At 43.6% G+C, this 14,899-nt stretch overlaps 1 protein-coding gene across 1 annotated transcript in view; it reads left to right on the forward strand.

Annotated features, from left to right (window-relative positions):
* The window catches only part of LOC124718668 (toll-like receptor 7), an 86,413-nt gene that overhangs the window by 40,464 nt on the left and 31,050 nt on the right, over positions 1-14,899 (forward strand). The window contains exon 3 of the mRNA XM_047244294.1: positions 8,691-8,885. Within this exon, the coding sequence (XP_047100250.1) occupies positions 8,691-8,885 (195 nt within the window). The remainder of the gene's footprint in view (positions 1-8,690; positions 8,886-14,899) is intronic.

Here is a 14,899-nt window from a genome sequence, read left to right on the forward strand (position 1 = left end):
GGCCTTGGTAGCTCGCTGGAGAGATTTGGCATCATGTCTGCATACACAAGTCACCTAACTCCTGTAGAATCCGGGAAGGGAAGCAATGAGCTCTGACACCACGTTTAGTTACATCTCAGATGTGTTGAATCAGGTTGAGATCTAGCAAGATGGAGGGTCAACACACCAACTGGAACTCGACACTGTGTTCCTCGAACCACTCCATCACACTCCTGGCCTGGTGACATGACACATTGTTGAAAAATGCCACTACGCTCGGGCGCACGATACTTTTTTAAGCCTGTACTATAGTAAGTTGACGGGCTTCACCTTAAGAGAAAAGGATTTTTGTATAGACGTTGACCGCGTGTACCTGAATGGAGGCAAATCAGACTTACACCCACTCTGTAATAACAATGATACCTCAAGCAAGTCCGAAATGCAACTACACGTCAGGACGGACGAGAAACAACACAGCAGATGTTACCAATTTGTTAATAATACGGTCGCCAGCCTAATTAGGCATTAACTGAGTTTCCTCCCTGTACAAGTTGATGTACGTTCGAGCATAACAACACGTAGTAACACCGCATAATATGGTAAATTTTAGAACCAGAAAATCTACTGAACTGATAATTTCACTTTCTGTACCAATATGGATAAACCATAAATACACAACATTACACTATAAGGTTTACTACGAAACTTCGTACTGTCTATTGATCTGATTAAAATCTGGCATAGGATACCCTAGAAATAGCACTTTCGAAACACACACACAATGTCAATTTTGATAAATGTAAAACACTGATAAATTTTGGGTTTTATATTGGCTTTAACTTTACTGGTCTAATCAGTTTAGAACAGTTCAGAATTCAAATGAATAAAAAAAGGGGGGAGCCTGAATCTGTTATGATCACTGTATTGAAACTATTAACTATTGAAAGCATTAAGCACTCAAGATTTCCAATATATGAATTACTACTCTTTTTATCCTATTTCCTGCTCATTTAAAGTACCATTATATCTGCCTCAAAATAATTAAACTTCATTACTAAACCAATTTCAAAATTATCTTCCCACATTGTCAGACCTTTGTTATTTACCTATAGATTCATTAACAAAACAGTTCTTTAAACATCATTCTAACATAGCTAAGTCTGCAAGTAATTATTATTAACATAAACTTTAAATCTTCATTTCGGGACACTCGGATTGCACAACATGTGGAAAGGACCCTGTCTAGGTTAGTGATGAGGATGATTAAATGATAGGACAGTTCTGGTAAAAGTTAAGTTGTTATTGAACAGTCAGGAACAAAAGTAACACTGGTCCACACGAATACAGTACTAAAAGTTTCAACCTGTTCGTATCGATGCGGTGGTTGGCGGGCGGCGAGATGGCGAGGCGCAAAGCACACATACAATCACAGCTTTGGCTCTTGATGTATCGGCACTTTGCTTCTTCTTAGCGTCGCAATACTTTTCCATTTAGTGCCTATGGAATATAGCCATGCTGTATAGTCGTCGGAAACGGCACATCCGAGGCTCAATGAAATCACGTTTTCCAGGAGAGCTTCCTCGATCCAGAGCGTGTTTCTCAGACCGATGCCCAACTCCGACTACTACTGCTGAGCCCGTTGTGCCGTGCCGCGCCCGTGTGCATTTTCCCGCGCTCGCCTGCCATCCACCTTTTACCGCTCCCCTACAGACAGGGTATTCACCAAAGGTTTTGCATTCCACATATCCTAATACATTGCCTACGTATGGACCAGGCGCATAAATACAACTTTAACATCTTACAACAGTTTCAACATTTCTTACATTTCCATTTTGTTATAATATTGCTTGCAATTTGACATAAACATTAATATTCACATCGAAAATTGGTTACAGTTCCTTTAACATCATGGCATGAAAAGAAAAAGAAATGAAATCAGAACATCGATTACACTAATTTAACGAAAATCAGAAGAAAAAAATTATTATATGTACAGTTGTTGTTGTTACACTGTCAGGAAACATGATGGTCTTGAGCGGGTGTCTGCAACCAGTGCACGATGCTCCTTTGTCGTCATGGTGCCTTATACGATCTCCACTGGACCTATGGATGCCCACATGAATGTTCCCCAGAGCATTATCGAGGCACTGCCAGCTTGTCTCCGTCCTGCAGAAGAAGTGTCAAGGAGCTGTTCCCCTGGAAGACGAGGGATTCGCGACCTACCATCGGCATGGTGGAGAAGGTATTCGGATTCATCAGACCATGCAACCCTCTACCAGTGCGCCAACGTCCAGTGCCGTTTGTCATACCGCCATTTCAGTCGTAGTTGCTGATGTTGTAGTGTTAACACTGGCACATTCATGGGTCGCCAGCTGTGGAAGCCCATCTTTCGGAGTGTTCGTCGCACTGTATGCTCAGACACACTTGCACTCTGCCCAGCATTAAAGCCTGATGTTAGGTTCACCCCAGTTCACCACCTGTCCTGTTTTACCAGTCTGCTCAGCCTACGACATCTGACATCTGGAATGAAGGGTGGCCACCCAATGCCATGACGACTGGATGTGATTTCACCTTGGTCTCCCATCAGTTAAAGACAATCACCACAGCACTCCTCGAACACCTGACAAGTCGTTCGGTTTCCCAAATGTTCGTGCTGAGTGTCCAGTCCATCACAATCTGCCCTCGGTCAGACCAGATTGATCACACTCCTTCCACGTTCCACACGTAGACAGCTTGCTCACTGATACCACATGCACTGTGGGTGTGTCTGGCTAGCAGTCATTCCCTGCCAGGTGACTCTGCTATCGCCTGGACGTCTTAATCGATAGAAGGTCCGTGGTAATAATGTTCTGGCTTATTAGTGTGTCTTCTGTTCGCTGTGTTACTTCCTCACTAATCGTTTCTCCTCCTGCTCACCTTTCCTTCGATGACAGTTGCCACACCACTGTACAGACCACCACTCCTTACCGTTGCATGCGACGTGATACACAAGAATGTCCTACCCTGTTCTGACCACGATCAGTTATTTCTCCGCCTATATGTGAACTTGAAATGGTTCAAATGGCTCTGAGCCCTATGGAACTTAACAACCGAAGTCATCAGTCCCCTAGAACTACGTAAAGCTAACCTAACCTATCACACACATTCATGCCGGAGGCAGGATTCGAACCTGTGACCGTAGCGGTCACGCAGTTCCAGACTGAAGCGCCTAGAACCGCTCCCCCACATCGGCCGCTTAAGATGTGAACTCAGCCATCACATTTCTGATGTGTTAACGCAGACAGGCGAAATACCCTCAGACTTCAAGAAGAATATAATAATTCCATTCCCAAAGAAAGCAGCTGAAAATTACCAAACTAACAGTTTAATAAGTCACAGCTGCAAAATACTAACGCGAATTCTTTACAGACGAATGGAAAAACTGGTGGAAGCCGACCTCGGGGAAGATCAGTTTGGATTCCGTAGAAATATTGGAACACATGAGGCAGTACTGACCCACGACTTATCTTAGAACAAAGATTAAGGAAAGGCAAACCTACGTTTCTAGTGTTTGTAGACGTAGAGAAAGCTTTTGACCATGTTGACTGGAATACAGTCTTTCAAATTCTAAAGGTGGCAGGGGTAAAATACAGGGAGCGAAATTTGTACAGAAACCAGATGGCAGTTATAAGAGTTGAGGGGCATGAAAGGGAAGCAGTGGTTGGGAAGAGAGTCAGACAGGGTTGTAGCCTCTGCCCAATGTTATTCAATCTGTATATTGTACAAGCAGTAAAGGAAACAAAAGAAAAGTTCGGAGTAGGTATTAAAATCCATGGAGAAGAAATAAAAACTTTGAGGTTCGCCGATTACATTGTAATTCTGTCAGAGACAGCAAAGGACTTGGAGGAGCAGTTGAACGGAATGGACAGTGTCTTGAAAGGAGGATATAAGATGAACATCAACAAAAGCAAACCGAGGATAATGGAATGTAGTCGAATTAAGTCGGGTCGTGCTGAGGGAATGAGATTAGGAAATGAGACACTTAAAGTAGTAAAGGAGTCCTGCTATTTGGGGAGCAAAATAACTGATGATGGTCGAACTGGAGAGGATATAAAATGTAGACTGGCAATGGAAAGGAAAGTGTTTCTGAAGAAGAGAAATCTGTTAACATCGAGTATAGATTTAAGTGTCACAAAGTCGTTTCTGAAAGTATTTGTATGGAGTGTAGCCATGTATGGAAGTAAAACATGAACGATAAATAGTTTGGACAGGAAGAGAATAGAAGCTTTCGAAGTGTGGTGCTACAGAAGAATGCTGAAGATTAGATGGGTAGATCACATAACTAATGAGGAGATATTGAATAGAATTGGGGAGAAGAGGAGTTTGTGGCCCAACTTGACGAGAAGAAGGGACCGGCTGATAGGACATGTTCGGAGGCATCAAGGGAACACCAATTTAGTATTGGAGGGCAGCGTGGAGGGTAAAAATCGTAGATAGAGACCAAGAGATGAATACACTAAGCACATTCAGAAGGATGTAGGCTGCAGTAGGTACTGGGAGATGAAGAAGCTTGCACAGGATAGAGTAGCATGGGGAGCTGCATCAAACCAGTCTCAGGACTGAAGACCACAACAACAACAACGCAGATGGCTGTGCCCTATCTTTGACGTCTTTGAGGAGTTATCTTTCAACAAGATGACGTCACACCGCATGTTCCCCGCGCGGTCACGACCTACCACGGTAGAGGAGCTTCTACAGCACTGCCCCGGCCAACACAATTTCCAGACCTCTATCCTCTGTCCTCCGAGAGACTGGCTCGCCAGGCACTGCAGTTGATGATTTCTGGGACAGAGGTGGTCCAGCACGGAGAGACGTCATTGTGTCTATCATACGAGCTCACTTCGTCACTGATGTCAAGTGAGATTAGATCCAAATGGCTGACATATTTAGTCATTGCTCACATCATACGTTATTGTATCCCCAAGTTACGTTATCTACTATTCTTCCTAGCGTTGCAGCTTTAATGGCTATCTGCTAACTTATCGCCACGTGTTACTTCCCAACTACTGTTTCACCTTCAAATGTGTTCCTGCAATGAGTCTCGATTTCCCTGCTCTTCAGATGATGCGATGCATGGAGCGTGCCGATGCCGGAATGAGGCGCTCAGCCCACAGTGAGAGGAGGGTCCAGGTCCTACTGGAGATGGATCTGCGGTGTATTGAGGGTATTTTTCGTGCCATAATTTCGCCCCATTCATTCAGGTTATTGTGAACAAGTTCTGTTATGTTGTTTCAAAATTCTCAATGATTAAATGTTGCCCTATCTTTTATATCTTCGTGCTGAATAGCACGTAGATACTTCCATCTTCCAAGATGACAACAGCAATGACACAAAGTCATAAATCAGTAATTTCGACTACAGACTTAACTCTATATGGAATGTAGTGAAAGGAGAGACAGAACAGACAGGATAACATCACTACCTAACTGAACAGAAGGGCTGTAAATGATGGGTCACTGCTACAAAATACTGGGTGATTCAAAAAGAATACAACAATTTTTAAAATGTGTATTTAATGAAAGAAACATAATATAACCTTCTGTTATACATCATTACAAAGAGTATTTAAAAAGGTTTTTTTTCACTCAAAAACAAGTTCAGAGATGTTCAATATGGCCCCCTCCAGACACTCGAGCAATATCAACCCGATACTCCAACTCGTTCCACACTCTCTGTAGCATATCAGGCGTAACAGTTTGGATAGCTGCTGTTATTTCTCGTTTCAAATCATCAATGGTGGCTGGGAGAGGTGGCCGAAACACCATATCCTTAACATACCCCCATAAGAAAAAATCGCAGGGGGTAAGATCAGGGCTTCTTGGAGGCCAGTGATGAAGTGCTCTGTCACGGGCTGCCTGGCGGCCGATCCATCGCCTCGGGTAGTTGACGTTCAGGTTTCATAACTAACCTTTTTCGTAGGACTCTCCATACAGTTGATTGTGGAATTTGCAGCTCTCTGCTAGCTCTGCGAGTCGATTTTCCTGGGCTGCGAACAAATGCTTGCTGGATGCGCGCTACATTGTCATCACTCGTTCTCGGCCGTCCAGAACTTTTCCCTTTGCACAAACACCCATTCTCTGTAAACTGTTTATACCAACGTTTAATACACCACCTATCAGGAGGTTTAACACCATACTTCGTTCGAAATGCACGCTGAAGTTCTGCCGTACTCAATAGCATAAAAAGCTTTCTGTTGAGCGGTCGCCATCTTAGCATCAACTGACGCTGACGCCTAGTCAACAGCGCCTCAAGCGAACAAATGTACAACTAAATGAAACTTTATAGCTCCCTTAATTCGCCGACAGATAGTGCTTAGCTCTGCCTTTTGTCGTTGCAGAGTTTTAAATTCCTAAAGTTGTGGTATTCTTTTTGAATCACCCTGTACATTTAATAATCATTTCTTAAACACATTAGAAAATATAGGTACAAACAGTTCAAGAGAACTCACAAAATTTAATCATATGAATTTATAACAAACTTCTACTTCTGTAATTCAGAAAGTTGTACATTGGCTCAAAAATAAAAGCTCATCTGGTTTTAATGCTACTTACAATACAATACTAAAGATTTGTTACCCATATAATAAGCCTGACCTTATCTGAAATATGTAATGCATTATAAACTCAATGCTATTTTCAGAGGGACTGAAATATAACGTTGTCAAAATCCTATTTAACAAAGGTGATAAGTTAGATTTGAATAACTGCCATTCTCTTTCACTGCTGACATCATTTTCCAAACTTTTTAAGAAGCTGATGTATTCTAGAACAGCATCTACCCTGAGCAACAGTAATATCGTCAGCGAGTCACACTTTGGTTTTAAGGAGAGTTGTTGTACTGTGAACACCGTTTACATGTTCACTCGCCAAATAATACTACAATTAAACAATAAAATACCGCCAGTTGGTATTTTGTATGACCTATTGTGTGGCTGAATCACAGTATTCTCTTAGACGATTTAATGTTTTGTGGGAATGATGGTATAGCAATGGAATGGACACTGTTATATCTAGCCAAAAGAATGCAGAAAGTTGTAGTTACTAAATCAACTAATACAGTCTGGGAACATTAACTTGACTCGGGACTAATCACATATGCGCTATCCAACGCTAATTGTTAGGTCTACTATTGTTCCTCAGATACCCAAACGATCTTCCATCCAATATCAACAACGGGGATTCGTTCATTTGGCAGATGACAGCTGTGTCGCAATCCATCCAAGCATATTTACAGAAACAGAAGAAATAATAAACAATGTTCTTAAAAGTATAATTGAATGGTTTTCTGCGAATGGTCCCACTCTGAATTTTAAAAAGACCCAACAGATTCTGTTCTGCAAATCTATGGGTACTACACCAATGAAAAGTGTAACTCTTGGTGAGGAATTTGTAAATAGAGTGGAAACTTCAAAATTCTTAGGTGTCCATATTGACGAGAGTTTAAATTGGAAAAAACACATTTTGGAACTCGTAAAACAACTTATGTCAGCCACTTCTTCACTTAGAACCAATGAAAATCTTGGGGAGAGGCAAATCAGCAAGTGTATGTACATGGTTTATATATTTTCATTCAATAACGTCATATGAAATATTGCTCTGGGGTAACTCATTTTTAAGGAAGAAAGTGTTCATTACTCATAAACGTGCTGTAAAAGTAATATATGCTGCTCGTCCACGACCATCTTGTAGACGTTTGATTAAGGAGTTGAGAAGTCTAACTACTGCTTCACACTATATGTATTCCCTCATGAAGTTTATTGTAAAGAACCCACTACAGTTCAGATGGACGATGATGTACATAATTACAATACCAGAAGGAAAAATGACATTCATTACTCCACAGTAAGGTTGTCATTCGCACAAAACGGAGTGCAGAATGCAGCAACTAAAATATTTCATCACTTACTCAGTTATACAAAATTTCTGACTGAGAGCAAAACGAAATTTGAAAACAAACTTGAAAACTATTTTCACTCTATAGAAGAATTTCTGTTACTGTAATGTGTAATAGGTGGTGTAAATTACTAACGCCATCCTACATTAAAAAACGCTTGTAGAGGTTCAGCATTTAACCATATTTACAAATAATATGAGAAATGAGTGTAAAATGAGTCATTCCATATCATTAGGATTTATCAAGCAAAATGATCCATGCTACATGGAACTAACTAACTAGCTTAGAGCAGCATGGATACGATAGTGTTCTGATGAACACTCAGGCACCCCATTGCATTGATACTAGCCGGCTAAATCACTCGGTCTTGATCCCACATAAAATGTCTGGGGTTATATGAAAAATGATCAATCATCCAGTCTTAATCCCATTGAAATTGTCTGTGACTCTGTGGAACAGTAGCAATGAACATACCTCAATTTGGTATCTTTGGGACCTATCACCAGTGAAAGGTCTCAGCTGGAAACGGAATCCGATTAAAAGCTTCTGGATTCGCTTCCACGCCGAACTGAATTCGAGTCATGGCATGAGGCAGTGTTATACGTTTCTAGCTTGATGTGTGCTGGTGATGGCAGATATTTTTGTACGCTGTGGTGAGTTGCTCATCAACATCTCTGCTTTCGTTGAGGTAGTGACAGTGGCTCACCACATTCCTCTATAGCATATTTCGCACCACACAGCACTTTTTGGAAGCCATGGGTTTTTGGGTTTGCTTGCAGGTGTCACAGTTGCTGCCAGACACGTTCGCAGCGAATCGCAACCTGTCTGCGGTGGACCTGAGTGACAACCAGCTGGACGGACTGCCCGCTGAACTGTTCAGACACAACGCGCTGCTCACCCAGCTGAAGCTATCCGGGAACCACATCGAGACCCTGCACGTGGACACCTTCAAGGCCAACAGGTTGCTGCAGGAGGTAAGCTGCATCGGCATTAGTCGTTACAACCTCTTCACCCATGTAAAGAAAGCAGTATTTACGCTATGTGATCAAAAGTATCCGGACACTCCCAAAAACATACGTTTTTCATATTACGTGCATTTAACTTGATCTGGTGCTTTAAACCTGGCAAGGAGATAAAGGACCCCAAAGGTTACAGACCAGTGTCACTTCTATGCCACCTCTATAAGACACTGGAGCGGATGATTCTCAACCGGGTGGCAGAAACTATAGATGGAAAGCTCATAAAGGAACAAGCCGGTTTCAGACCAGGAAGATCTTGTTGTGGGCAAATACTTAATCTGACGCAACATGTAGAAGATGGGATTGAAAAAAAAAATTAATAACTGGAGCAGCTTTCATAGATCTTACTGCTGCATACGACACGGTAAACCACAGAAAGCTATTGCGCAAATTATATCACCTCACAGGGGACTGTAGGTTGACGATGGTTATTCGTAGTCTTCTGCAGAATCGAAGATTTTATGTCTCCCTAAATGGTAAGAACAGTAGATGGCGACTGCAGAAGAATGGCTTACCACAAGGACGTGTACTTTTCTCCCATCCTTTATAATGTGTACACTAATGACCAACCTATACCTCAAGATGCAAGACTGTTCGTATATGCTGATGACACAGCTGTGGTGGTCCAGGGGTCCAATTTTGATGCAACATCTGGAAATCTCTCTAGAGCGTTTGAAGAACTGGCTCGATACTACGACGCCAATCACCTCAAGCCAAACCCTGACAAAACCCAAGTATGTGCTTTCCATCTGCGCAATAGAGATGCTGGAGTTGAGCTCGACGTTACATGGCAAGGTAAGAAGCTAAAACACTGTCCAACACCTAAATACCTTGGGGTTGTACTTGACAGAACGCTTTCCTTCAAGCAGCATTGCCAAAACTACCAAGGCTAAAGTCCGCTCCAGGAATAACATCATCCGCAGGCTGACAAACTACGAATGGGGAGCTCATTCATCAGTACTGAGAACATCAGCACTTGCTCTGTGTGTTTCTGCAGCAGACTATGCAGCGCCAGTATGGGAAGCATCTGCACATGCTAAACAGGTTGATGTAAGTGTAAATGAGACAATGCGAATTGTTACAGGCTGTCTCAGACCCACACCAACGGGTAATTTGTACCTACTTGCTGGAATTGCCCCATCCAAGATCAGAAGGCAGGTGGCAGCAGACGCTGAGAGAACAAAGAAAGAAACAGATTCTCGACACCCACTGAATGGGCACTTCACTCAGGCTCGGAGGCTTAAGTCTAGAAATAGCTTTATTGCAAGAACCAAGATCCTTGACGGTTCACAGGAAGATAATAGAGTCCGTAAATGGGAGATTGAACAAACCGCACTGCAGATAATACCAAAAGAGCAAATGGCACCTGGAAACAAACTTCCTTATACAGTGTGGAGAACACTAAATAGGCTGAGGGCTGGTGTACCCAGATGCAAAACTAATCTGTGCAAGTGGGGACTGCTGACTAACGATGACGACGTTCTTTGCGGATGCGGAGAGGTACAAGACGAGGCACATCTGCTCATGTGCCGACTACTGCCGGAGCCCTGCAGTTTTAGTGACCTGCTACAAGCCAACGACAAAGCCGTAGCGGTAGCTAAATATTGGAAAAATAAAATTTGATCTGGACACGGAAAAGTAAAAAAGGTACTAGGTGCATTGACCTGCCACCTACTGCTAGCGACCTCAGAGTGATTAGACATCGTGACAGGGCAGAATGGGGCGCTCTGCGGAACTCACGGACTTCCAACGTGGTCAAGTGATTGGGTGTCACTTGTGTCATACGTGTGTACGCGAGATTTCCACACTCCTCAACATTCCTACGTCCACTGTTTCCGATGTGAAATTGAAGAAGAAACGTGAAGGAACACGTACAGCACAAAAGCGCACAGGCCGACTTCGTCTCTTGACTGACAGAGACCCCCGACAGTGGAAGAGCGTCGTGATGTGTAACAGGTAGACATCTATCCAGACCACCACACAGGAATTACAAACTGCATCGTGATCCATTGCAAGTACTACGACAGTTAGGTAGGAGATGGGAAGACTCGGATTTCATGGTCGAGCGGCTCCTCATAAGCCTCACATCACGCCGGTAATTGGCAAACGACGCATCGCTTGGTGTAAGAAACTTAACCTTGGACGATTGAACAGTGGAAAAACTGTGTGTGGAGTGACGAATCACGCTACAAATCGGGCGAACCGATGGCAGGGTGTGGGTATGGCGAATGCCTGGTGAACGTCATTTGCCAGCGTGTGTAGTGCCAACAGTAAAATTCGGATGCGGTGGTGTTATGGTGTGGTGGTGTTTTTCATGGGGAGGGCTTGCACTTGTTGTTTTGCGTGGCACTATCACAGCACGGGCGTACACTGATGTTCTAAGCACCTTCTTGCTTCCCACTGTTGAAGAGCAATTTAGGGATGGCGATTGCATCTTTCAACACGATCGAGCACCTGTTCATAATGCACGGTCTGTGGTGGAGTGGTTGCACGACATTAACATCCCTGTAATGGACTGGCCTGCACAGAGCCCTGACCTGAATCCTATAGAGCAACATTGGGATGTTTTGGAACGCCGATTTCGTACCAGGCCTCACCGATGAACATCGATACACTCCGTGAAGAATGGGCTGCCATACCCCAAGAAACCTTCCAGCACCTGATTGAACGTATGCCTGCGCGAAAAGCAGTTGTCATCAAGGCTAAGGGTGGGCCAACAAAGATGGCTCAGAGCACTATGGGACTTAACATCTGAGGTCATCAGTCCCCTAGAACTTAGAACTACTTAAACCTAACTAACCTAAGGACATCACACACATCCATGCCCGAGGCAGCATTCGAACCTGCGACCGTAGCGGTCGCGCGGTTCTAGACTGTAGCGCCTAGAACCGTTCGGCCACTCCAGCTGGCGGTGGGCCAACATCAAATTGAATTCCAGCATTACCAATGGAGGGCCCCACGAACTTGTAAGTCATTTTCAGCCAGGTCTCCGGATACTTTTGATCAGATAGTGTATATATGGTTTTAGGTTTCCGAAGAGCTCTTCACTCAATATCACATCTAAATCTGCTACATTCACTGATGTCGCGAAACACTATGGTCACAGCCCACTGGGAGTTTAAATGTCACCTGCTGGGTTTATGGGCATCTGAAATAGTAAGGAAGAGATACAAGCAGAGCAGAGACAAATTGGGGAATCATTCCCACGATGATACTGGTTACGGTTAAGCAAATCAGCTGACATAATCGAAAGTTTCGAAGATGGCTGTGTGGTCAGCGATCCATTACAAAGTAAAATTAAAGCAATAGCAGTGCTCGGCCGCAAAACAGGAGTCTTTTGACCTACGTTTCGGCATTGCTATGAGTGCCTTCATCAGAAGTAAAACACTCAAACTAGCATGATACATATAAAAGTAAAAATCAAGCCAGTTACAAAATTTTTAAAACAGAATCCATAGAAGGCAAGCCACTATGGGGTGTTCACACGCGTCGAGCTACGGCAGCATCAGTCTGTTATTCTAAACTACGATACAAAGTTCCTTCGGACATGGATGCATGGATGCCAGCGAATTTCAAGTAAAATGTCTCCCCTGTAAGGGGATATACAGGGTGATCCATGGACGACATCATCCAAGTGTCCGGACCGTTCGCCAGATAATTACGTTATTTATGGAAACGAGAATTGTTCAGACACATGTGAAACGTCAACCACGACCTGCAACAAATGATGATGCCAAAGTAGGTGCTTTAGCTGCTGTCGCGGCTAATCCGCACATCAGTAGCAGACAAATCGCGCGAAAATCGGGAATCTCAAAAACGTCCGTGTTGAGAATGCTACATCAGCATCGATTGCATCCGTGCCATATTTCTATGCACCAGGAATTGCATGGCGACGACTTTGAACGTCGTGTACAGTTCTGCCACTGGGCACAAGAGAAATTACGGAACGACGACAGATTTTTTGCACGCGTTCTATTTAGCGACGAAGCGTCATTCACCAACAGCGGTAACGTAAACCGGCGTAATATGCACTATTGGGCAACGGAAAATCCACCATGGCTACGACAAGTGGAACATCAGCGACCTTGGCGGGTTAATGTATGGTGCGGCATTGTGGGAGGAAGGATCATTGGCCCCCATTTTATCGATGGCAATCTAAATGGTGCAATGTACGCTGATTTCCTACGTAATGTTCTACCGATGTTACTACAAGATGTTTCACTGCATGACAGAATGGCGATGTACTTCCAACATGATGGATGTCCGGCACATAGCTCGCGTGCAGTTGAAGCGGTACTGAATAGCATATTTCGTGACAGGTGGATTGGTCGTCGAAGCACCATACCCTGGCCTGCATGTTCACCGTATGTGACGTCCCTAGATTTCTTTCTGTGTGGAAAGTTGAAGGATATTTGCTGTCGTGATCCATCGGCAACGACTGAGAACCTGCGTCAGCGCATTGTCAATGCATGTGCGAACATTACGGAAGGCGAACTACTCGCTGTTGAGAGGAATGTCGTTACAAGTATTGTCAAATGCATTGAGGTTGACGGACATCATTTTGAGCATTTATTGCATTGATCTGGTATTTACTGGTAATCGTGTTGTCACGGCATGCGTTCTCAGAAAGGATAAGTTCACAAAGGTACATGTATCACATTGGAGCAACCGAAATAAAATGTTCAAACGTACCTACGTTCTCTATTTTAATTTAGAAAAACCTACCTGTTACCAACTGTTCGTCTAAAATTGGGAGCCACATGTTTGTGACTATTACAGCGCCATCTGTCACAAAACGAAAAAGGTGGTCCAACTAAAACATTCATATTTCTTTACGTACTACACAAATATGTAATAAAAAATGGGAATTCCTATTTCAAAAAACGTAGTTGATATCCATTTGACCTATGCAGCGCCATCTAGTGGGCCAACCATAGCGCCATCTAGTTTCCCCCTTTAAGCTAGACGAGTTTCGTTCTTTGTAGTTTTTTCGTTTGACGCTTATTTCGTGAGATATTTGGCCCGGCCACGATCAATGGACCACCCTGTATATAATGGATGCACGAGCCACATGACGCAATTTTGGCCTTATATGTGTCGATGCCATTAACAATTTATCGGCGCCTACTAGGCAACAGGACACATGCTGAACCGAGCTGACTAAAATGCTAATCATTTCTGGAGAACATACTAATGTACATGTCCTGTGAATATGAATGTCTTGTCAGTAGTTGTCCAAGGTGTTCAGTTTTTCTCATTTTTTCAAATCTGAGTGTAGAGCCTTCGGCCTTGCCGAAGTGGTAACACCGGTACTCGTCAAGTCACCGAAGTCAAGCGCTGTCGGGCTGGGCTGGCAGGGGGATAGGAAAACAATTAAAATCGCTCAAAAGAGGAAAAGCCGCTGGACCTGACGGGATACCAGTTCGATTTTACACAGAGTACGCGAAGGAACTTGCCCCCCTTCTTGCAGCGGTGTACCGTAGGTCTCTAGAAGGGCGTAGCGTTCCAAAGGATTGGAAAAGGTCATCCCCGTTTTCAAGAAGGGACGTCGAACAGCTGTGCAGAACTATAGACCTATATCTCTAACGTCGATCAGTTGTAGAATTTTGGAACACGTATTATGTTCGAGTATAATGACTTTTCTGGAGACTAGAAGTCTATTCTGTAGGAATCAGTATGGGTTTCGAAAAAGACGGTCGTGTGAAACCCAGCTCGCGCTATTCGTCCACGAGACTCAGAGGGCCACAGACACGGGTTCCCAGGTTGTTGCCGTATTTATTGACTTCCGCAAGGCGTTAGATACAGTTCCCCACAGTCGTTCAATGAACAAAGTAAGAGCATATGGACTATCGGAACAATTGTGTGATTGGATTGAAGAGTTCCTTGATAACAGAACGCAGCATGTCATTGTCAATGGAGAGAAGTTTTCCGAAGTAAGACTGATTTCAGGTGTGCCGCAGGGGAGAGTC

Source organism: Schistocerca piceifrons, chromosome 10 (assembly GCF_021461385.2).
Source record: "Schistocerca piceifrons isolate TAMUIC-IGC-003096 chromosome 10, iqSchPice1.1, whole genome shotgun sequence".
NCBI classification, from domain to species: Eukaryota; Metazoa; Arthropoda; class Insecta; order Orthoptera; family Acrididae; genus Schistocerca; species Schistocerca piceifrons.